This window comes from Rhodamnia argentea, chromosome 7 (assembly GCF_020921035.1).
Source record: "Rhodamnia argentea isolate NSW1041297 chromosome 7, ASM2092103v1, whole genome shotgun sequence".
NCBI classification, from domain to species: domain Eukaryota; kingdom Viridiplantae; phylum Streptophyta; class Magnoliopsida; order Myrtales; family Myrtaceae; genus Rhodamnia; species Rhodamnia argentea.
The window spans coordinates 3,871,545-3,897,658 of record NC_063156.1 but is presented as its reverse complement, the minus strand read 5'-3'; the positions used below and the strand labels follow the sequence as shown (position 1 = coordinate 3,897,658).

Below are 26,114 nucleotides of genomic sequence, written 5' to 3'. Positions count from 1 at the left end.
AGGGAGGAGTTGTGACCGCAGAAGAAGAGTCTATGAAATGATAAGAATTGAGGATCGAAATCGAAGACTTCGGTTGCTCATCTGGCCCCTTTTGCTCACCCGACGGCTGCTCTGTGTGGGACCTTATTGTTTGCAATATTAACGATGTTTCCACTTTGAATGCATGATTGGTGAACATTGCCTTTGGTTAGTGATGAGGAATGTAATGTGTGTTGTGTAATGCATTCGGGGAAATTGCGGCTGTTCATAATTTTGAACAGTCTCACTTATTGAGAGGGAGATAGAGATGGAATCGACCCTTGTTTTGTGCAGATTGTTGCTCCTAAAATATTCAACAGTCTACCTTATTACTGTAATTGTCTGTATAACAGGGTGTTTGTATTGTGCAATAGCCTAGCATTGTTGTCTAATGTCATCCTATTGCTTGGGTTGTTTATGCCGAAACAAATAGCAATCGGAGACAAAAATATATTGTTGTTGGCACCATCAAGATCTGAAAAATGAATACACTAAACTGAAGGGGAATTACCAAGAAAATTGTAAACCTATTACAGTTGTGCCTATTCAGTCCTATACATTTTCCATTTGCATCAATTCAGTCCATTCGGCCGGCACTATCGTGGAACTTTTTTTTTAAATCATTGACAAAATTTTGTATCATTTTGTAATTTCTTTTTGTTGCATCTTTTCTTTTCTTTATTTTTCCTTTTTTCCTAGACTAAGGGCCGGTTAGGGTGCGGTGGCCCTCTCCAAGTGTAGATCGAGTGAGGTTGTCACAACCCTCACCTATGGCTGGGGATGGTCACCGGTAATATGTACTAATGGATCCTGCAATCTGAAAGAAGAATTCGGCTCACTTTATCTTCAACCGAAAATGGATGTTTGAGATGTAAGCAACCAAAAACCGCACTAAGTTGTTCCCCACATTGTAGACAAGTATATGCATTTCGCAAATTGGGACGATAGCAAACAAGTCTATGTTGTGGTACGAATGGACGGGTAAAATTGAAGACTTTGGTTGCTTATATGGCCACTCTAGTTTGCCATGTGTTGGCTCCGTCTCGAACTTCTAACGCGATATTAGCGCTATTTTCACTTCAAACTACATAGTCTAAGAACAACAAATTCACTATGTTCACTCCTTGATTCAATTAAGGAAGTTTCCAAACCTTAAGCTCCGTTTGTTTTACAAGTGAACTTTGTTGGAACTTGTTTTCAAAATATTTTATTTTCAAGGTATGGTTGGTTGCATTTTGCAAATACTTCATAATTCACTTCCTGATATTTGTCATGGGAAAATAATGAATTGCACTTTTGAGAATGAGTCTCAAGTACAAACCGGGTCCCAAGTTCGATTGCCGTAGACTTGGCTCAGGCACGAGTCTCGGGCCCGCCCTCTAGGGACAATCTCACACCTCAACCTTCTTGAGATCCTCTGTTGCGGCCTTCTCGGCATCTACACACATTACAAAATAGCAAACAAGGTCCCCATTTGCTGAAGGGAAAAATATGAAATGTTCAGGCTGTTATATTTGTAGGGCTTTGTTGACGCCTAAATTTTGACTAATCTATTTTTTTTTGCATAAAAATTATAAAAATCATCTCACATATTTATTTGTTAGCATACATTGCATTGGCATATAATTGGACTGGCAGAACATTTGAGCTTAATTTAACGGGCATCTGGACTTGACATGGGGTGAAAAATGTAGCAAGAATATTTGGACTTGAAAGAAATATTTTCTCAAGGACTGTATTGCAAATACTTAGAACCTCGGGGACTGTATTGCAAATACCAAGAGAAGGGGGGAAGTGGAAGAGAATTGAGAGAGTTTTTTAGGAAGAGTGGAAGAGAATTGAGAGAGTTTTGAGAGAGTTTTTGAGAGGAATTTTTAGAGAGGAAAAAGAGAGTTCTTGAGAAAAATCAGAAGAGAAAATTCGAGAGTGAAGAAAAGTGTTTTAGTCGAGCATCATCTTCGACGAGTCCCGACACATATTTCGCCCCTCGCAACCCAACAAGGCCATTGCTTGCCATTTTCGACGACAGCCGCGTTCTTCCAGCTCCGAGATCTTGAAGGGAACTATAACGTGTATGTGAGTAAGATTTTGTGTAATAGAAGGTAATCCTTTCCATCTCGATCTACAAAAATGTAATCGTTTGGTTTGAATATTTGTTTGTTTATTTTAGACATGCCACGTGTTTCAAATTTTAGCATTATTACATGTTAATTTATTTTTATAAATACTCGTGACTGGCTGCATTTTCTTTCTTTCTAAATCACCCATGGTGTATATCGTACAAAGTTCAATGTTTTACATCCCCATAAAAAAGAAGAAAAAACCAAAAAAATTGCATCTTTGAATTTCAAGCAAAATCCATCAAAATAGCCAAATCAAATATTTTTCATGAAAATGGTACCGAAAGGGCGTTAGAGAAATCTGACGTAACCAAATCCCCGAATTCAAAATCTCTGGTTCGCGGAAATAAGATAGTTTTCTCCCGCTATTTTATTTAGGTTTCTAATCAACCTACCAAAAATGATTAGTGGCGGCTCCAAAAAATGAAAAATCTTTTGCAAGATAATCACATGAACCATAAGTTGCGATTTGGTATGGACTTGGGAGAGTCCGAGTTAGGTTAGTTAATTAATTAACCTGATAATCCATTAGCCCGAAAATCAACCTGTTTATTTTTTTAGGTCGCGACAGCTTGGCGACTCCGCTGGGGATCCAAAGAGGACTTAGGCCAGATAATTTCATGAAAAAGAAATCACTTGATTTGGTAAACTTTGGTTGAATTCTCATTCTTAGGTGTTAAATGTTTTTGCAGATTGGGAGTTATAAGGGGAGGAGTGATCGGCTAACCCTTTGTTTTGCAGGTTTGGTGAATTGGAATTGTGATTTAACTTTTGAATCATTGAAGCGGTGTTTGCCTTTAATTGTTGTGCATGATTTATCGTATTTGCACTACACCGCACATAACCCGTGGCCGGACCTGGGTCACAATAATAGTTTTAAGATGGTATTTAGATGGTTCTTTAACCTTGGTGGTAAGGTTTCGCTAAAGGTTATCCCATCTGGATCCCGAAATTTTTTCAAAAAATGGCTCAAGGGTCGTTCTCATACACGTGAGGCTACGATGCATGAGAATTGCCCTTGTCGACCGAACCAAGCCGAAGTGATTGGACCCGACTAGTCATGACTATTGTACGCGAGGTAGCGACTAGTCATGATGATTGCGCGCGAGGCTGCGACATGTCATTTCGTTCATCATTTCACTTTGCAAAAGCCTTTTGGATAGATAGAATAAGATTTAAACTCACAATTCATGCGCATGTCTTTGTGATTGGCATTTTCTTCGTATGAGAGGTAATTTCTTATCTCTTGTACCCTGTTATCTCATTTTTATTTTGGGCCGGTCCATGGTTTAGGTTGATTGTTTAGAAGTTTCATTGTCTTATTTCCAATTTCGTACTTTGCTTCCGTAGCGTTTACAATTTCATCGGTTGTCCTCAATTCTGATTTGGCTTATTCCTGTTGTACGATTTTCACTAAATTCTACGATCGAGCTTTGAGTAAGTGCCAAACACGAAAGTTGTAGACCTATGTTTCAACTAATATCTTGCAAAATTTCAGAATTAAATTCATAATTTAAGATGGCCCTTCGTTTTTTCAACAACATGCGGTTATAACAGTTTTCTGAACGTGATTTTTTTGGAAAGACACATTAAACTGATTTGATCCGTGCATTTCTAGTCTGATTGGCCAACATAAAAGTTGTTCATCACCTTCTCAACTACAAGTTCGTAAAATTTGGACATGTTTTGATCAACGTACGAATTAATACGAATTGTTTCGTAAAAGCGGACAAACTGAAAATTACATGTTTCAATCCTTTGGTCATAATCACTTTGTTCATTTGAGTTTAGAGGGATGTCATGGGCCGGCTCGCTATTCTTGCTCCCCGTACTCATTTTGGGTTTGTTACTGCGTACAGGTAATTTATCACGGATCCTCCACATATTACTCGATCGGTCGCAAAGAGGATGGCCGACATTAACGCCGCCGTTAGTGCTGCCCTAGACGAGAAACTTGGCTTCTTGATCGAGCGCTTTGAAGGGATGATGTCCCGAAAGATGGAAGAAATGATGGCCGCCTTCACCGCCAAACTTCAATCATCCGCCGCCAGCCCGCCGCTTCCTGCTTTAGTTCCTCCTACGGACAACTTCGGTAAAGCCCCGGAAGCTACTCCCTATCCGACAATGCCGCTAGAGGATGTGATCATCACAGGTGTAAACTCGAGCACGCCGCCCGTAGTCCCAATCCCTCAAGCCGATCCTGTGGCCCCCGGATTGAATGGTGATGCGGCCAAGCTGTTGATCCAAATGGAACAGAGGATCCGAGAGGTTGAGGGGACTCACAACATACCCCAGATTGACCTGTCTGTCTTTTCAAAGATCACGAGTACCGAGAAGTTCAAGATGCCCGACTTCGAGGAGTATGATGGGACTTCCAACCCAATTCAGCACGACCAACGGCTGTACTCAAAATAATGAATATAGACGGACTCACCATGCAAAGTGTCACGAATCACCTTCAAAGGTTCAAAGATAAGCTGAGGAAGCACGATGCGACTTGGAATCAAGGCGACCGGACCAAAGTTGGCTGGAAGATCAATACTGGAAAAACCTACCGAGCAAAAGGTACCCGGCCACTTCCCAATCAAGAATACAGGCCATACCAACCTTCCCCTGGTGGTTCTAGCAGCAGACCAGTTGATCATCCCTACAAGTTCCCGAGCAACGGCGGAAGCTCAAGCTCAAGGAGTCAGATCGCTCACGGCGAAAACAAAGTGGGAAATCAGTCGCGAGTGTTAGCAAGTAACAATGCCCAATTCGAGTATCAATTGCTCGAATCAATCAGAAGATTACTTTAATGATGAGCTCACCACCTTGATAAGCCGGTTCGGAGCTGAAGGACCTCCCGAGTTGTGATCCGAAGCAAGTGATTATGGATCCTCAAACAACAATCGTGGGTGTATGATCCAAGACAAAATCGATCGATCATTGGAATGGCCAGCAAAAGAGGTGGAACCAATCTCGCATGAATACTCCTTTAATTCCATGTATAGTTCCCCTGCGTGAGATATTTTTTACTTTCTAGCTGTCTAGAATTTGTCTAGAGTTAAAGGGCGAATTTTCTCCTATCTTATCAAATGCGTAAGTTCCTTGTTAAGCTAGGCCTGTAGCAAATCAATTTGTGGACGACGCCCACGAACGCCCGTAAAGAGAGATTCCGAATAGCCTTACTTGGGAGAATACGAGTAAAAGACCAAGCGGGCTCAAAGATGGGTAACTCCGTATCGTCCCAATTGGCTCTCGATCATTTCAAACTCTGATTTAAGCTTATTTCATTCTCGACGGGGGATTGCCAATTGTTTTGAGAACAATATAGCAAAAAGCGAACCAACCGTGGACGCCAACATCACCACAGCCTAGTGGTTGGGGGAATGACAGTGGTCCGAGGCGTCCCGGGTTCGATCCCGGGATTTGGCATCAATGTACAAATAATAAAAACCTTTTTGCTTCGCGATTCAATGCCGATTGAAACTCAACCCGAGATGGTTACAAGACCGGAGAGATAACATCCCGGACATACAATCCGATTCAGATGAGTTGATCTTTTCAAATTCAAAGTTCGCAAGGAATATGTACAAGGGTAAAGCGGTATCGTTTCAACTCGTTTAGAACATGAGAACGTACATTGATGCTTTCCATTTTGATTTTTACGAGGGTCACTGCCTTTCCGGATAGGGAAGTATCCATTCTCCCTGAAAAATTAATGAAATAAGAAATTCCTGGAGCCTTTGACAATCTCATGTCTCGAACCAGATAATGAAGTTTTGCAACTCATTTGCATGAGCAGGGGCAACTCCCAATCCACGCCCCTAAGAAGTTTCTTATGTGCTTGCGAATTCTGTCCATCAAGATAAAAAGTTGCTGCATTTTATATGCTCAAAAACACTCATACATTGCATAGTTTGCGCATGACTGTTCCTCATGTTTAATTTACCAACTCTGAATAAGGAACATGAACTACATAAGATACATCAAATGTATGGAATGGGGCAGGGCAGGATGATGAAAGGCAATCCTTTCCCAAACACGTCCCATTTTTTCGGGAGAGTTGAACGGTGGCTAAGTTCCGCATTTCACAAGGTAAAAGGTTTTCTCGCAAAAGGTACGATAGCCGAAATGACAGAGGCATTCAGTTCTCTATCCCAAACACTACAGGTGATCCATTGATTACCCCTTTTGAGCGGTGGTTTCATTTCTTTACCCCCGTGAAGAACCACCCCACGTCGGGGTCCAGACGGGTTAATTCCAGCAACAACACGAGGTAAATGGTTAGAAATTTTCTTGCTCGGACTAACATTAATCTTCGGGTGTTTCTTTGCATTTATACTCGAATTTTAATTCAAGTGCCTTAGGATGATGAAGAGCATTCACTTCTCTATCCTATACACTTCATTCTTTGCATAGCCCACTTGAGCCTGCAAATTCATTTCTTAAACCCCTGTTGGTGATCATTTGCTCATTCCAAAGACGAATATAGCATTTTCCCAAGGATTAGAATTGGAGATGGTCGGGTCAACAGAGAATTCCCGAATGGACTCATTTCTTGTATGCTAGATTTTTTTATGTTTACATAATTTTTCTTTGTAAATGTTTATGTTTGTTGTAATTCCTGGTTCAAAATCATGGGATTATAAAAAAAAAGGAGAGGCAAACCCAGCTTAAAGGAGAAGGGCCCGCTCTCGAAAACAAAAAAAAAAAAAAAAAAAAAAAGCAAAATAAAAAGATGTCGAAGAGCTCTCAAAGAAAAAGGAAAAGAAATTTCTTCTCGAAAAAAAGAAGAAAAAAAGAAAAAATGAGAGTCGGGAGTAAGAAACGCAAAGGCCGATCTCATATGAAAATTTCAAGCATAGGAAAAGCAAAGTGCCTACCAAAAGTAAGGCCAATGCACATTCATTTGTAAAGTACTTCTGAATTTTGAATGTACATTTTTGCATGTTAAGTTGTAAATTCCATGTACATGTTTGCATTGTGTCTCTTGCAAATCCTTGACAGACACTTGTTGTGAAGAAGACTCCCCAAGAAATCGGTTTGCAAAGTGCAATTTTCAGTAGAAATCTACCATCCCTCATTCAATGATGGTATTCTTTCCGAAGACATTTCCAGAAGGCCAAGGTCGGTGACAAGATTGCGATGGTCACCAACATCAAGCTGCTTCTCATACATTTTCTGAGCCAAAACAAATCCTTTCTTTTCCAAGTCCCCGAATCATAACTCACCGTGCAACCCTTCAAAAGTCTTTTCTGACTAGGGCACTTGAGTTAATGTAGGGCTTAATTATTTTAAGCATCGCTCGAAGAAGTTCGAGAAAGATTATTTCTCTCTCATTTTTTGCGGGGTTCTTGACTTGTAAATCCGGAGCAAATGATGAAGAAATTCATTTCAGCAGCCTTGACTCAACTAGAGTCCCCTTTGTAAACCTTTGACCTAGCTCTCATTACGGTCCTAATCAAGACCTCCCGATCGACTCGGTCGTATCAATTGCGAGATTACTTGGGTCCTTATCGAATGCGATGATGGAAAGATTGAGTGATTTCTCTTGAATCCTGCAGACAGGATAAATAGCTTTTCTCGAGAGTGAGAGAAAGCCCTTTCGGACCGAAGTCCCCCATTCAGCTCACATTCGAGGTATTCGTAATGTGAGAACCTCCCTGGACAAAATTGGTAATGCAAACTTGACAGAATGGTTATGCATGAACCATAGTATGAGTGATTGCATTATACTCATTGTTGAATATGTTTGTGTGTGTTACCTCCGACATTCTATGATAGGTAATACATTCCCGATGTTCGAGTTCCCTCCCAAGGTCTCGAAATTCATCCAAGGATTATTGAATGAGCAAGTTTTGCTGGCAAATGCCTACCAGGTGCGATACAGCAATCTGCTTCGTTCCTTGATTAATCGTTTGGAGAACCCGGGTAAGTTTTCTGAACCCCTTTTCAAATTAACAACTCTTCTCATGATAGTTGTTATGATTCAATTCAGGCAATATGCCCCTTTTGTACTTATCGATTCCATTCGATGGTGCTCCTATCAAATATTGTTCAATTCAGGCAATATGCCTCTTCCGTCAAGTCGTGTAGACATATGCACTGGCGATCTTGACATCTTATCAAATCATAACGACGTAGCTCTTATGGTTTCAATCTCGGGACGTGAAGACATATGCACTGGCGATCTTGACATCTTATCAAATCATAACGACGTAGCTCTTATGGTTTCAATCTCGGGACGTGAAGACATATGCACTGGCGATCTTGACATCTCTTCAAATCATAACGACGTAGCTCTTATGATTTCGATATCGAATCACGAAGACGTATGCACTGGTGATCTTGACCTTTAGTCGGCTCATAATGACATAGCTCTTATGATTTTCGGCTCCTTTATCAAATCATGAAAACATAAGCACCCATATTTTTGATCCAAACCAAATCATAACGACGTAGCTCTTATGATTTTGGTTCCCCTTTATCGAATCGTGAAGACATATGCACTGGCGATTTCGACATTTAATCAACTCACAACGACGTAGCTCTTGTGAACTTGATCCCACTTCTTTCGACTCACAACGACGTAGCTCTTGTGATCTCAAACGACACACATATCTTGCGCTGTCTTGCATTAGGGAGAAGTCTCCGATAACGGATAGGCCAAATACCTTAAAATCCTTGCATCTGCAAAAAAGAAACTTGGAAATTAAGAGAACCATTAGCTTACGAGAAATTTGGTAAAACAGGTATTCTTGTATGCGATCCATGTGCATGTTTCTCTAACATGGAAAAGAGGAATTATGACACATGTTATTTACAGTCTTGCATATCATGCATCACTTCATTACATTAAAAAAAAATGGGATTAAAACTCCCGCCAAAAAGTTCATCCATAATTTGCACTGTCAAAATTTAGGATTCAATTTTGTCTTTGAGCGGAACCTCTACGAGCCTCCACTCAAAGAGGGGCAGCTGTTGACGCCTAAATTTTGACTAATCTATTTTTTTTTGCATAAAAATTATAAAAATCATCTCACATATTTATTTGTTAGCATACATTGCATTGGCATATAATTGACCGGGCAGAACATTTGAGCTTAATTTAACGGGCATCTGGACTTGACATGGGGTGAAAAATGTAGCAAGAATATTTGGACTTGAAAGAAATATTTTCTCAAGGACTGTATTGCAAATACTTAGAACCTCGGGGACTGTATTGCAAATACCAAGAGAAGGGGGGAAGTGGAAGAGAATTGAGAGAGTTTTTTAGGAAGAGTGGAAGAGAATTGAGAGAGTTTTGAGAGAGTTTTTGAGAGGAATTTTTAGAGAGGAAAAAGAGAGTTCTTGAGAAAAATCAGAAGAGAAAATTCGAGAGTGAAGAAAAGTGTTTTAGTCGAGCATCATCTTCGACGAGTCCCGACACATATTTCGCCCCTCGCAACCCAACAAGGCCATTGCTTGCCATTTTCGACGACAGCCGCGTTCTTCCAGCTCCGAGATCTTGAAGGGAACTATAACGTGTATGTGAGTAAGATTTTGTGTAATAGAAGGTAATCCTTTCCATCTCGATCTACAAAAATGTAATCGTTTGGTTTGAATATTTGTTTGTTTATTTTAGACATGCCACGTGTTTCAAATTTTAGCATTATTACATGTTAATTTATTTTTATAAATACTCGTGATTGGCTGCATTTTCTTTCTTTCTAAATCACCCATGGTGTATATCGTACAAAGTTCAATGTTTTACATCCCCATAAAAAAGAAGAAAAAACCAAAAAAATTGCATCTTTGAATTTCAAGCAAAATCCATCAAAATAGCCAAATCAAATATTTTTCATGAAAATGGTACCGAAAGGGCGTTAGAGAAATCTGACGTAACCAAATCCCCGAATTCAAAATCTCTGGTTCGCGGAAATAAGATAGTTTTCTCCCGCTATTTTATTTAGGTTTCTAATCAACCTACCAAAAATGATTAGTGGCGGCTCCAAAAAATGAAAAATCTTTTGCAAGATAATCACATGAACCATAAGTTGCGATTTGGTATGGACTTGGGAGAGTCCGAGTTAGGTTAGTTAATTAATTAACCTGATAATCCATTAGCCCGAAAATTAACTCGTCTATTTTTTTTTAGGTCGCGACAGGCTTTGCGAGTATAACAGTTTTCGAGTGACTGTAAAAGTAATAGCATATTATGGGCCACAAATTCTCGAAGGAGTGGACTTCACAATAATGCACAATAATTTTTTTTTTTGTGTGTATGGTCCAAAATAAGTTGATAATCTCATAGTGGATTAAAGATAGTCACATAATCATTTCTCATACTTGTAATGCTTAGAGTTTAACCTGTTACGGCACCGACGAGGGCGTAAGTACCAATGGGGATCCAGCTATAGAACTCATACTCACACCAACAAGGTACGACTAAACTTGAGATGTTTTGAATGTTTCGAAGATGATTAAAGGAATAAAATATCCATTCTTCTCACCGATTCCTCTTTGAAGTTTTTTCCTAAGAGCTAGCTTACATTTCTTCTTGTTTAGTCAGTTTTAACTTTGAGTCGAGACAAATTATGCCCAAGTAGACTCGTTGAAGATAATTTCATCTCGTTTGAATATGATGTCTGTTGCCTGCCGAAGCAAATTTTTGAAGCACATCAATCATCCATAGACAATTCAACGGCGAATCTATTTTGTTTTGGGCTTTGATCTTTCTATTCATATTGCCTACTTTGGTAGAAACAGAGCAAATCGTTTGCGATTGTCTATGTGGTATATACTTATTTAACTAGGCTATTTTCCAAATTTCTAGTGCGGTGAATAAGACTTTTGGCAATATCGCGAACACGAATCTGCACGTGCTTCGACTTTCTTGCAACCTTTCACGGCATCTGTAGCTTTTGTGTGTGCACAGTCGAAGATTGTTGATGTTTTTTACGTCATTAGATGGTTAGCTAGCTATAAAGAAGACAGGACAAGTTCGGTTTCCTGAATCTTTTCAAGTGGTGTTATGACTCGTCAAAGAGCCGACGAAAGTACATTCCTAAATCTTTGCCTGATTTTAGGCTATACTCAAATAGAGTGACCATAGAACATTTGATATCCTATCTTATTACAAATTGCCATCCAAACATATATAAGAGAGTTCACTTTCGCTGAATGACATATATTGTTCTTTTCTTTTCGTTTGCTTAACATAGAGGCATTACATATTTTAATTACCATCATTAGTTATAAAAAGGGAAAATTTCCAGCCCTTAATGCAATGGATTGGACTTTCCATCGTCTAGTTTGCAACACCACTGGGTCATGCTCTCATGTCATGTCGTGTTAGAGATTGACATTCTTCTGCACATTGTAAAACTTTGAATGTGTGAAGACACACTCGTGAAAAACTCAACGTCGATTTATTCTAAAGGTTACCTTTCGTTTTGTATTTATGTCTTGTAATTTGAATTCTGATCATATAGAGCAGACTCATTTTATCAGAGCTAAAATTTCATGGAAATGTTCATCACTCCTAGCCAAGTTGATAATTAAGATATCACTATTTATTAGTTGAGGTATGAAACCACAAATGTATTATACAACTCAATTGCCTTCGTTCAACTATAAAAAAGGAAATTCTCCAAATTTTAGTTCAATGGATAGGTCTTCTGGCAACCTGAGAGCATGAATCCGCACAAGCGCCAACCTTCTTCATGTTCACTCCAACTTTCTTGGCGTCTACATGAGTTCCAATATGAAACAAGAACTTTAAAAAGTCACTCACATCAAACAACATTTATCGAAGTCCAATGAAATGTAATGATATACGTAGCCATCCTCTCATAATTAAAATATAACAATGAAACACTGATAAAAAAACAAGATTATACAATGGCTTTCTTGGTTTGATGGATCTCATGAGAAGCTACGTTATAACGTCGATCTTGATATGAAGATTATTACCTGCATGGTAGTCGAGGTAAGTAGACAAGAAACAATCGACATCGCAGTGCTCTAATGTCGAGGACATCAAAGACCCTTTGGAGCACCTCTTGAGGCATTTGGGAATGCACACAAATGGCAAGGGGTCACCAACACACGATAATGCACAAGTCACCTTGCATGGCGTGGATGCAGCGCTGGCGTCGATGGTCGTCCACGGTATCAGAGCCACGAGCATCATCGACCCCATTCTCTTGGATGCTGTTACCTCCATGGCTAAGTTGCCACCTAAACTATTCGTAACCTCTCTCTCTCTCTCTCTCTCTCTCAATCAATGAGTCTTGACAGATTTGTGAGCGAGTGCAGTGATGTGTTGAGATGAACAAGTGTAGCACCTTTATATACTTGGAGATTCATTCCAGTCGCTGAATGAGTAGATGAATATAAAGGTATCATAAAAGGAGAAATGCAATCCTTTTCATTTAATGAGGATATTCTTGATATATCATCCGGTTGATTTCTTAACAAATTTTAGGGCTCATTGAAAATGTGACGATAATTTTCTTCTTATATGCGGGTACTTGTGAAATGTAATCTCATTAGTATGTTTCTTTCTAAAGGGCCCTAATTTTCTAAAATAAATTCAATTTAATCCTTAACAAATTATCTAATTCTAGTCCACAACAGAGTGACTTGAGAAAGTCCCTTATGTGAATAGAGAAAGTTTTTTTTTTTGGAGTCCTTGACACATCGTCTTATCCTTTGAACACTATATGATATGCATTGAGCACTAACTTGAATTGATTTTACAAAACCAGGACTTTATCGATAGAGGCCCATAAAGTATTGTTGCATTTCTTCCGTAATTTCAGATGGCGTACGTCATGTTTCTTCAATATTCACACTGTTAAATTCTTACATTAAGTATTTTTTTTATTTATTTAGCGACTAGTGTCGACATCGGTGGTCTTTTAAGTGTCAGTGAGAATCCACCTTATGAGAAATCATTTTCCCCCGGGCCTCATTAGGGACTTATGGTGCTTCTCTTAATTGGTAGACAATAAGTTAGCGGAGGAGTTTAATTCTTTGTCTTTAATCTTACTTATCGAGTCTGTAATCATCATTGTGGAAAGGGTGGGCCTTTTTTTTTTTTAACCCTATTTCTAGTTTTTTTTTTGTTGAACTCTATTTCTAGTTTCAAACAACAAAAATGTTAGCCATTTTTATTTGCCACACGTATTTATTTAAAACTAGACTATTTTTCGAAACACTAGTGCGGTGAATGAGACTTCCGATAATCTCGTGAACACAAATCCACACATGCCTCGAATTTCTTGGTGCCTGTTGCAACCTTCACGGTGTCTACATGCATTAAAAAGGATTATGTTAATTACATGAAGAATCAATGAATTTACATGTAAAACATCAGGTAATCCTCTCGAAAGATTCTTTTAGGGAGGTTCATTAGTTAGTAATTGAAAATTGAGTGTTACTTGGGTTGACTTCGAGCGAAGATCTATATGTCATGATCGAGTATAAATTATAACTAGCTGCGATTGAAGCATTCGGACACCACAAAACCGAGATTGCATTGCTCAAGCACCATTAGGACTTATAATTTGCCATCATGACAATGTTAGGATTATGCGTAAAACCACAATGAAATATAGAGTAAAGGCGAAAAGAAAAATTGAGACACAATATTATCCTGGTTCACCATTAAACTAGGGCTCTATCCAGCATACAATCCCATTATAATTAACTGCCTACTCTCTGTTACAACTCTCAATTACAGGAGAAATAGATTATGTGGCCTAGGCCACTTAGTAGCTATTCATGAGCTTATACTACTTCGTCGGCACTTTTTGGCCTTCTCTTCGCTCTAGACAGGAGCACTAGTGGACACAGGGAGGGAGCAGGCGAAGCGTGTCATTCGTAGTGCAAAGAAAGATACTGCTACTTTACCTCTTTCTTGGACCATCGGCGCGGCGAAGACTAGTCGCTGATACTGGCTACGGTGTGGGAGTTCGCATTTATGGTCAATCAATGGGTTTTAGCAACTGAACGGGGAAGTGGTTTAGGAAAGGACTTTTGAATCGGATGCGCTCACCCAGCGAGAAAGGCCCTGATCCTGCCAACCAAGTCCAAATCCAAAAGAAAGAAAGGAACTTCGTATATTGGTAATTAAAGCTTGACTGGGATCTAAGCGAATTGAGGTTAAGAAAGGACTCCCTGCAGGCCAACGACAGTTGTCAGTTGTTGACCTTGACTTGAAAGCTAGCGGTGGATTTGGAGTTTCCCCTCCTTCTCTGATATCCGCTTGTTCGTTCCCTTTAGGCTCCATTTTATGTACGGCGCTTCTTTACGATCTCAACATCCTTCCTAAACACCCTCTGCCTGAGACAACGGGCTAGCTTATTGGCCCTAACTACAAATAAAATACTCACCCAAACTATATCCACGACAGAATTGTTACAGCACAACATTCTCAGTAGCTATTCATAAGTAGGATCCCTGTGCCTTCCTATTGATTGGAAGCATGAACCGCGCCTCAATAACACCCTCACACACTAAGGCTGTCACATATTCGCAGCAGAATTATTATAGCACAGGCACGAGCACGCCTTTATGCCACATTCCTCAGATGCCTCGCTGAGGAATGCACAAATTATAAACACCGCCATGAACATGGTCGCCACCTCTCTCTTCAATGCTTTGACCTTCATGTGATTGTTCACTTCTGTCTTTGTAGTCTCGTTAATCTTGTGTTCTGGTGTGTGGTTTGGAAGTAGGAAAGAACTATCTGTAAGCTTATGTGTTTGCAGAGTCGAACATTGTTGTTGTTTTTACGTTATTAGATGGTTAGCTAGCTATAAAGAAGACAAAAGGATGTCCTTTATATCTCATGAGATGAGGAAAAATTCGGTTTCCTGAATCTTTTCAATTGGTGTTATGACTCGTCAAAGAGTTGACGAAAGTGCATCCTTCCTCTAATAGAATGGACAACATCGCTTTAATGAGGAGAGATTTTCTTGTCTTGCTTTAGGCTACATCTAAATTATCGTGACCATCAGATATTCGATATCGTGTCGTACTGCAAATTGCCATCCGTTCATATTCATCAAAGTTGACTTTTGGTGAATGTGATGTATGGCTCTTTTTCGCATAAGCACATACCCATAAATTAACTTTCGAATGTCCAGTTTGCGACACCGTTGGATTGTGCTCTCACGTCCCATTGTGTCAGAGATTGACATTCTTCGGCACATCGTAGAACTTTGATTTTGTGATGGCATACTCGTGACGAACCCAACATCGATTTTTTCTAAAGTTACCTTTTCTTTTGTATTGATATCTCATAATCTCAATTGGGGTAATAGAATAGTAGTGGTTGAATGGAAGCTACGGTCACTTCAGCATCTTGATAGAGAAACAAGCTTGGCTTTCCATGTAGAACCACATTGTCAAGTCTGCAAACAATTTGGCTAACAATCTACAAATGGGAGTACAGGGCGTGCAAGCACCGGCGTATTAAAATAAGGAACACATATTGTATGCTCGCCGGGTTACCGAACAAGCTTTGGAGGAAAACTCCCTTCCTAGGTGAGGTATCCCAGACTATCACTAGTAAATACGTAAATCCATTATCTACTTTATATCCCCCTTTGTATTTTGAGTCCAATCTGTCCTCCAACCGCCTTTCAAGAAAAGTTGAAAAGTAATTTTCTCACAATTTTCTTGTGTATTTGTCATCTAGCAATTTCTATAATTTACTTTTATTGAAGCATTTTTTTTTTGATAGTGTGAATTTTCTTAATTTTTCGATGGTCTCTTTTGTATATACACGTACAACTTCACTAGCGTATTTTTTGTATATAAAAAAAAATTGTTATTCGCGAATACGACGGCGAAAGAAAATAAATAATTAAAACCGGGAAGGACTTATAATAAGATAACGAGGGAATAAAAGGGGCAAAGGAGTTGGCTGAGTCTCGACAGTCATATTTACAACCTCAAGTGCATTGATAATGGGCAGCTGTGGGGAGAGAGAGATTATGCGGATTTTATTTTATAATTTGTCATTAAGTGCTCGCTGGATTTTTATTAACTGTTATTTCAATTTTTTGTCAATAAGTGCTTGCTGGGTTTTATTTTTTGGTCATGTTTGGTAATAGGGTTCAATGTTCGCAAATTGTAATTTCCGAAGAAACGATTGTGCACGTGATTTTTGGAAAGGTGCAAGTAATTTGGTTTTTAAAGCTTTCAACATTAAGTTAGAAGCTTTAATTTATAGAAAAAATTACGAATTTTCTGATTCCATTTGTTCAGGAGCGTTACTAATTTTTATTCATATCATTTCCAAATGAGTATGTAATTTTTGATTAGCCAAGAAAAAAAAAATGCCGCCACAACTTTGTTTTTTTCATGTATGTTTCTTGAGTCCATTTTCGAGGCATTTGGGAATTGGAAGAGTAGAAATTTTAGTTTTTAATAAATAAATTCACGAGAAAATACAAATTCAGGTTTGAAAAATATTTTGCGGATTTTAATTCAATTATAAACTATTTTATTTTGCCAATATAGTCTTAAAACCTTTGCACATAATTTCAATGTAGTTATTTCGAAAAATTGTCACTAGAAATCAAAGGTTGAGGACCATGTTTTCAAAATTAATGACTTTAAGATTGAATTGGTATCCTTACAATGGAATTATGGCTAATTTAGTTATTATCCACTACATTCACATTAGTGTACATTTAACAAAATTCATAAGCATATACATATGTTTATCCTGATAAAAGCAAGACTAAGTATTGTACTGGCAATTTATACACATCCAAAACTTAATTAAACCCCGTCTTTAATTTGACCTAATTAAATTAGGTACAGTGATAAAATTGCAAGTAATAATTGGAGAAAGATTTTTGTTGTCCCTTTTCAACCATGAAAACGACGATGTTTGACCAAAAAAAAAAAGAAGATAAAAGATGGTTCGAAAATTGAAATAATCGGTTTTATTAAGATAGAATGAGTTAAATTCCATATTGGTATTTGCTTTGTGAATAATTCTGGAGGGTTGAAATTAATTTATCCTTTTTAAAATTTTTAATATTTTTAAAGCTGCATGTGCGATATTTAAGGTGGGATACTAAAGCAGATTCATTCAAAAAGAAGAATAAAGAGTACAAGCAAAGTGGGTTACTTTCTTTTTTTATTTTTTTATTTATGATGTAGGCATGGTATGTATAATCCATTTTTTATAACATAACTACAAAAATTGTCATGATGATATCGCGTTGGGCGTTTTCTAATGGTTCTGTTGGCTTGAAAATGAATACTCGTCCGCCGGCCATTGTGGACCGTTCATTGTCGACGAAGGAATATGCACCGTTTGATCAAAAGAAAAAGGAAACAAATGACCCGTTCGTTTAATTAATGTGTTACTTATTTATGGGTGGGATTAGGCTTAGTTGGGTGTTTATGTTGACACCAACTCATTGTTTAGGCCCGCCCTCGGGCCCAACGGGCTGGACCCGAGCTTTCTAACAAAATAGTCTTAGACAGCCCGCCCAAAAATGTAAATACCATCTTGTAACCTCCTAAAGCACACACAATTATCATATACGCTCTTATTACAACGTCGAATGAAGTCAAATCGTTTGTCCCACTATGAGATTGCTCAAAGCCATGGAGAGATGGTTTGTGCGAGCATGCATCGTCTACGCGGCCTGAGACGACAAAACCTTTCGGCTATTGCATGTGTACCTGCTTCTGTAATTTTCCGTGTAAAAGAACTGTCTTAACATTTGGCTATTTCAACTCCAAGTCGTCCGCCGCGACTATTTTTCGTTCATCCATTTTTGTAAGCGTACAATCTATTATTTTAAAGAAAACATTCTCCAAATCACTTATTTTTTGCGAAATAAACTAGAAGGCTTGGCCTGGATCGCTTAAACATGACGAACCCGAGCAAGGACGTCACGGAAGCAACTCGAAGAGTGGAGCTCGAGCTCTTTAGCCATGATGACCGAGAGCAAGGGTGAACCGACGATCCACACCGTTGAGCGGCGTCGACAGCAATGTCTCTGGAATTCGGTTCTAGAGAGAAGGAACTTCCGGAGAGATGAGTCCGGGCTTGGTGCAAAGTAGTGTAATGCGAATTTAAAATTTGGGTTTTATCGGGTCTGGGTTGAAGTGATTGAATTAGACCTAATAGATGGGCTGTGACAAATGGGTTTAGGTCCTTGCATTAATGGCCGAACTGGGCTCTCTAATTTATTTATTTATTTGTTCTTTTTTTCCATTATTTTACTATTGTCCTTTTTTGTAGTTTGTATTTTTACAAAGACGTATGGTTGGCTTATAGGAAATAATTCCGGTGTCAACAAGAAGCCACTAGATCAAATGATCCTTCTTCTTCGAGGGGAAAAAAGAAGAACAACATTTTTATGGAAAAATCAAATGATCATTACTGTATAAATTCAGGAGTACATGACTAGCAAGCGGACATAATGAAGAACTTCAAGAAATTCAACTACGCCATGTTGGTTCTCTACGAGAAAAATTTCTATTTCCTACAGTATAGACATAAAAGAAGATCCGAAAAACAAAACTGCCATATATATACGCATCTCACGAGAATCATTTGTTACTGTTATTGTTCAATCAACATCCAAATGCGAATTTGTTTTGTTTCAAATGACAATACGACAATTGTTTGTACAACTTGTGAGGATAAATACTGATTGAAGTGTTAGAGTAGTGCCTAGATTTGCATAAAGTTAAGAGGACATTGTGCCCTTGCTATAGTTCGCTTTACTAGAATATGTAAATGGGTTTCAGCTTGTGATGTGAACCCTGGAAAAAGAAGAATTCATTTGGCAATTTAGAGTTGATTGTTAAATAGGAGTACTTTCGCTTGAACATTGACAGAAAAGGTGCACAGGAGCTTGGTTCACAAGTAAGCAATGGCATTATCCAAAATACTAAAAGTTCATATTGGAGAAGTGGTAAACAGATGTGATGAGAGATTAACTGAAGAAAGCAAAGGTCTGACGTAAATAACAGTAAAGATAGTACGAAGAAACAAGTACATTTGGGAAGGAAATACCTAGCTCATTTTTAAGATAAGTTCTAATATCTGCATAAATTGCAAAGCTTGCCTGACCACGAGTTGTTACCCCTCCTAGGCTGCCTCCGACTAGGCCGTCGTCTTCTCCTGGCATTTCCTTCAAACCAAACATGTTTCCAGGAGATGAATGCATTTCCGATGACAACTCCAATCACTAAGCCGCTCCCATACCCCATCAGAACAATTTTCCAATCTAGTTCAATTGGCGATCCCAAGTCTTCTTCTTGGCGGGTTGAAGGTTGTCTTGGCTTATCCTCTGAACCTTGACATTTCCTCGATATGAATTCCCCGCATAGTCCTGAATTCCCTTCAAAAGAATCGTTTGAAAACGTATCGAACTGTTTCCCTCTGGGCACAGACCCGGTCAGATTGTTGTAAGACACGTTCAGGAAAGAAAGGAACCCGAGTTCCGTCAAGCTCTGGGGGATCTGTCCCGAGAGATTGTTTCGAGAAAGATCCAATGACTCAAGTGCTGTGAGATTGCATAACAATGATGGGATGTGACCGGTGAGGAAATTGTTGGAAAGGTTCAGTCCTTGCAATCCCTTGAGATCACCTATGGCACCTGGGATCTCTCCTTCGAACAAATTGCTGGAGAGGTCGATCACTGTGAAGACTTCTGATATCTTTGGGTAATACCATTTAAGCCCTTTATAAATCACTGTCATGGAGAAATCATAATTGCCATAGTAGGTGAACTTATGGTAATGGTTCGGCTGTAGCTTTCGTTGCATGTACGTAAAGTTCCCTGTCTTGGATTTCATGGCATTCCAAGACTGAAAGAATTCTGTGGGCAACTTACCGACCAATGCATTAACAGAGAGGTCAAGTATGTGCAGCTTAAGGAATGTGGAACTAGAATTGGGCCTCTCTACGACACCGTGGAATTTATTGGATCGCAAAATAAGGACATGAAGCTCGGGTAGAGATCCCAACCAGGACGGGAAGGTGTCCACGATAAGATTGTTTGCAAAGTTGATGAACTCGAGCATTTTGCAATTGGCCAAAGACCTCGGTAAATTGCCTTGCAACTGGTTGTCACTCAGATCAATCATAGTCAGGTGCGTCCCCCTCATTGATAGCTCAGGAATTCTTCCCTGAAAATTGTTGCCTTTTAGATTCAATACCATGAGAGATTCGCTGATATTGCCCAGACAAACCGGAAGCACTCCAGTCAAATTGTTAGAAGACAAGTCTAGTGTGACTACTGAACTCAAATTGCAGATCCATGGTGGCAATGCTCCCGTCAGGCTGTTGTTGGATACTATATAGGACAGTATCGATGGCGGTGCTTCAGGGGGTGGTCCTTTCAACATGTTGTGAGACAGGTCTATCGTGTACATTAATAAAGGATAGATCGGGTAATATCGATGTACACCAGTCAAGAAGTTATGAGAGAGATTTAGGTATTGCATGTTAGAACTGCCATTCCACACCCAAGGGGGCACTTCTCCCCTAATGTTGTTGTCCGAGAGGTCCAACCAATTCATTTGCTCTTGATTTTGTAAGAATGCTGGAAACTCACTCAAATTGCATGAAGCCAGTCCTAGGACTAAAAACTGAGGAAGAATATCATTCGCGTTACTCACATGGCATGATAGCCTGTTAGGCGATAGTTGAAGCACTTCCAATTGTTTGAGCTTGAGAAAGTTGTCTAGTTCAACAGTACCGCTAAAGTTGTTTCTAACAAGAAGGAGGACTTGGAGATTTTGGAGTTGAGAGATTGATGAAGGTATCTCGCCGTGGAATTTATTGCTCGCAAGGTCAAGCTCGACAAGTCCAGTCATGTTCATCAGCCAAGACGGTATCGACCCCGACAGTTGATTGGTTCTGAGGTACAAATTAGTCAGCCGAGTGAGGTTCATGAGCTGAGACGGGATGGTACCGCTTAATTGGTTGCCGATAAAGCTTAATTCCACGAGCTGAGACCAGTTTCCGATTGAAAGTGGAATCTCGCCATATAAATTGATCTGGTCGAGACCCAAAGTGGCGAGCTTTTTATTCATCCAAAGCCAAGAAAAAGAGGAAATTGTCTGGGCAGTGAATGGGTTCGTACTGACATCTAGGTATTCGAGGTTGCTAAGATTAGAAAATGAAGCTGGGATGGATCCTGAGAATTGGCAACCACTTATGTCGAGATAGCTCAAAGAAGGAAGTTTTCCGATTGACGCGGGCAGCGATCCTGTCAAATTGCACGTGGCAGATTGAAGATTCAATATCTGCAAGGAATGGAGATTACCAATTGAAGCGGGCAGCTCTCCAGAAAAGCTCGTGCCAAGCAGTCGCAGCTCTTCAAGAGGACTACTCGAGTTGAAGTCGTGCAGTCGTCCCATGAGAGCTGCATTGTCAGCCAACCCGAGGAGTTGCAGCTTCGGTAAATTGAAAATGGCAGATGGAAATACACCATGCAGGTCGCACACATCCATGTTCATCCATGTGAGGGAAGTCAGATTTGCCAAAGTGTTGGGCACTTTGGACGACATGTTGACGACGCCTAGGAGTAGTACTTCCAGGCTTGTCAGATTTTGTGCTAGGCTCCTCAGGCCCGGCGGTTTCATCTCCAACAAACTTGTAGAAGTATATGGATCCAGATTGCAACACAGGTCAAGGTGCACCAACCTCGTCAGCTTGAAGATTCCTGTGGGAACTCGGCCTGAAAAAACGGAAGCAGAGAGATCAAGATGATTCAATCTCGACAGATCTCCAATTCGGGACGGTATTTGAGAGTAGTTGAAGTGGTTGTCGCTGAGATTGAGCTCTTCAAGACGAGCAAGCTGGAAGAGGGTACTGTTGTTGTCGATAGAACCATAGAGAAAACTGCTTCCCAGGTCGAGAACAATTACATGGCCCGTGCTCTCGTCGCACTCGATCCCATCCCAGGAGCAGCAATCCCGAGTGTTTTTCCAGGATAGAGTCTTGGGACGAGCGAGAGGGCGGCCTGAAACATTGGCGATTTCATATCTCTCCTTAAACTGCAGCAGTGCGGACATTTCGTCCTGGAGACACAGGGATTTCACAGGATGAGAGAGATTGTGTGCCCCAATCGGCTGAGACGACAAGTACAAGAAAAGCAAGTGTATGGACATGTGAAAACACGAAGTGGGAGCCATTTCGTTTCAAACAGAGAAACTTTGTTTTGATGAGCAGAGCACGGTAGAGTGAACCAGGTTTTATAGGCAGTGCTTGGTGACTAGGGATATGAACATGCCTCGTCTCATGCTACGATGCGCACAGAATATGTGCAAGACACAGGAATTTTAAGGTGCACGAGCATGACTTTGTGCTGTGGCGTCACATGAGAACAAGGAAACACTGGGGGCCCAAATTGGCGCAAATTGATTGATCGACTGGAAATTCAGCCTTCTGATCCGTCATTTGCGTGGAAGACATGGGCCAACAGTTAGTGCGCGAATTGCAAACCAAGGAGGGATACAGCGACAGTAAGATGGTCCCCTTCATGAAAACTCCATTCGCAACTTGTGATAGCAGCAAACAAGTCTATGAAATGGTAAGAATCGAGGGTTGAAAGTTCGCTGCTGTCACAACTTATGAATGTATGCATTTGACTAGAATGGAGATAACGACGTCAAAGCATCTAATAATCCATACAAACTCTTCATCTTATCTCCTCAGAGAGGGACTTTTTGTTGCTGTATGGCCACTTGGTTTGCAATTTTTGGCCTGACCGTTGACCCAAGTCTTCCATTATACCCCTTGACCCAAGTCTTCCATTATACCCCTTGACCCATCTCATGGACATGTTCGCTGTTGGCCGCGACTTGTGAAATGTACTCTCTGTCTAGAATTTAGCGAAAAACTTCGTGCGGGTTCCATCACTTCCATCTCAAACTTTCAATTTCTGTTGAAGGTAAAGTGAGCCGAATTCCGCATTTAGATTGCGGAATCCATTTATATTTATCAGGCCCCTCAAATCCAGATCTTAACTTGCTTAGATACCGTCGCTTAGTTACCGATTTTCGCTGATGAAACTCATCGAGAAAGGCATCTTTTGCTTCCGTGTACTCACTTCTAGGGTCTTGATGGTTCCCAAAGATAGTATATTTTGGCCTCCAGTTTCTATTCATTTCGCCATAAACAAACCAAGCAATAGAAAAAATTTAGGCAACAATGTTAGGATATTGCACAATCCAAAAGTCTTTTATTGTTTTGGAACAACAATATGCACAAGGCAACGGCCAATTCCATCTCTATCTCCCTCTCAATAAGTGAGACTGGTCAAAATTTTAAACAATCTTAATTTCTCCGAATGCACTACACAAGAAAACTGCATTCCTCATCCATGACCAAAGCAAATGTTCAACGACCATGCACTCAAAAGTCGAAACAGCACTGTTATCACAAACAAAAAGGTCCGTATATAGCAACCGCCGGATGAACGAAAGGGGCAGGTGAGCAATAAATCTTCAATTTGGACCCTCAATTCATATAATTCCATACACTCTCTGGCTGCCGTCACAACTTATCAATAGATATATTTGACTAGAATGGAGGGAATGACCTCAAAGAAACTACAAACCGTACAAACTCTTCGTCTCATCTCCTCAAAGAGGGACTTTTTGTTGCTACATTACCTCTTGGTTTGCAATTTTTGGACTGACCGCTGACCCAAGTCTTCCATGCAAATGACAGATCTGTCGGCTGAATTCTGACTCAGTCAAATCATTTGTCGATTAGCCTCGAAGGTTTTTCTCTTAAGTTCCCCGTTACCCACATGTTACGGCACTCCCACAAAGTCATCCTCTCACGCACTTAAAGAGTCATATGCATTGCCCGTATTTTGTGTGCTTTATAAAATCTACTTCCCCGGTAGCATTGCCCTGCACAAAATCAGGAAAAACACATTTGAGAACAACATAGAAACCCTCCATGAATCTCTGATCATTCATCTAATTCCAATCGCCTTAAAAAAATAGCTTTTAAATGTTATGATGCATGGATTAGAGATTTATCACGAAAATGTACATAAATGAAATAGATTTGCTAGGATTTGATTAGAAAACTCTATGTGGAAGTACTATTTCGTGCGTGGCGATTAGAAATTTGTCACCAGAAATAAGCACAAAAAGTAGACGCTGGATAAGAGATTTTATGAAGTGACCGTAAAATTAAATTTCTATCCAAAACTCACACTTGAGAGTGCCATTTGGTATATGGCTTTTTTGTATCTATCTTCTTTTCTGTTTAACATATCCAATTGTTTTCTTCTAGGCACAACCTCGATCAGATCTCATGATCATTCCATTGTTATAATTTTCGATCATGTTGCGATTGCTTAGGAGGAGCAGCTCACGAGCAAAGCTAACGTTCATCCATGGCGATTATTGGCGTCGTTTGGCCCATGTCCGGTTGGCTGGGTCAACATCAGCATTCCGCCAATGCCAACTATGGGGGAGGGCGCTTGGGTGAGGGAGAGGGACAGAGGGAGGAGGAAGTCATGGCCACGGGCCGGAACCGACCGGTTTCGATTCATGAACCGGCGGTTCCAATTCATGGTCATAGGGGAACCGGAACTTTAAGGGGCACTTCCGGTTCCGATTTTGAACAAGCGGTTTCAGGCCGGTTCAAGGCCCGGTTCCGGTTCAAATCGAAAATGGAAACGTCGATTCCGGTTCTGGTTCCGATTTTTAAATTTAATTTGTAAATAATGAATTATGAAATAAAAAATAATAAATTATCAAATATAAATTGTAATGAAATTGTAAATTGTAATCAAATTTGGGGGAAGGGGGAAAAAAGGAAGGAGGAAGGGGCTTGAACTTAATGAATTATCATTAAGCGCCTATATATCTCCTTGGGGATAGAAGAATCAAAGCTCACGTAGTTCTTTTACCTTTGATAACCCCATACTTACCTCGGTATCAATCGTCGCTACCCGTTCCATTATCGGTGCCCGCGGCGGCGGTATCTCCATCATTGAAGAATTCAGCTTCATTGTTGGGATCCATATCTTGTTGTCGATGTTGAGCTTTTATCCAATCATTGGCACAAGCTTGAGCCTCTACCGAATTCGGAGCTAATCTTGAACGTTGATCGTCTAAAATGTTCCCTGCAGTGCTAAATACTTGTTCAACTGCAATTGTTGAATAATAGGTTGCTAAAACCTGTCTTGTGATGAGAGCGAGAATTGAGAATTAGGTTGAATGGCTCTTCCATTAATTTAGAATTGTGAAATCTGTTCCGCCTTCGGATTCATGAAACTCAAAAGAAATGGTTAAATAGGTCCCTATTTCAGAATCCTTTTTTTTTTTCCTATTAATCAGAAGTTTGTATTCTCTACTAATTTTACCTAGGTCCCCGCTTTGTATGTCACTAGGTTGGGAAGATCCATTGTCACCTAAATTATATTTACTACAAAATTCATTATATAATTCTACTATTGCGTTTTTAATCACTGTTTATATAGCTTTAACATCTACCATTTCAATCAAATATGGACATTCATAATATGTAGTCAAATAATTACCTAAATCATCTAATTTGATACGTGGATCGAAAACACAAGCAACCAAATAAATAAGAGGAATTTTGGTATAATAATGTAGTCATTTTGTTCGCATTGCTATAATAGTCCGACCTAATTGATCATCTTTTTAATTTTCTTCAAAAACATTAGCAATATTAATATACTCTATTAAAAATAAATGTGTAATAGGATAATAAACATCGGATAAAGTATAAGTTGCATCATTAAATTTTTTTAAAAAATCTAAATTCTTTTTTGCAAATATCCCACTCTTGTGGGTATAAATTAATTTAAGAAACATTATCCGAAATAAATGCACATAATAAATATTTATATGCAAAAGATTGATAAACAACTCGTACGTAGAATTCCAATGAGTTGGAACATCTCTTGAAATTTTTTTTCCTTTTCTTCCATGCAATCTATAAAATCTGCCTCATTC

The 26,114-nt window shown here is 39.5% G+C and overlaps 1 protein-coding gene across 1 annotated transcript; it reads right to left on the bottom strand.

Annotated features, from left to right (window-relative positions):
• Window positions 1-19,190: 19,190 nt before the first annotated feature.
• LOC115733433 (receptor-like protein 7) lies at window positions 19,191-22,178 on the bottom strand. Its single transcript, XM_030664088.2, has one exon. The coding sequence runs from the start codon at window positions 22,176-22,178 to the stop codon at window positions 19,191-19,193; it is 2,988 nt and encodes a 995-aa protein (XP_030519948.2).
• Window positions 22,179-26,114: the final 3,936 nt, after the last annotated feature.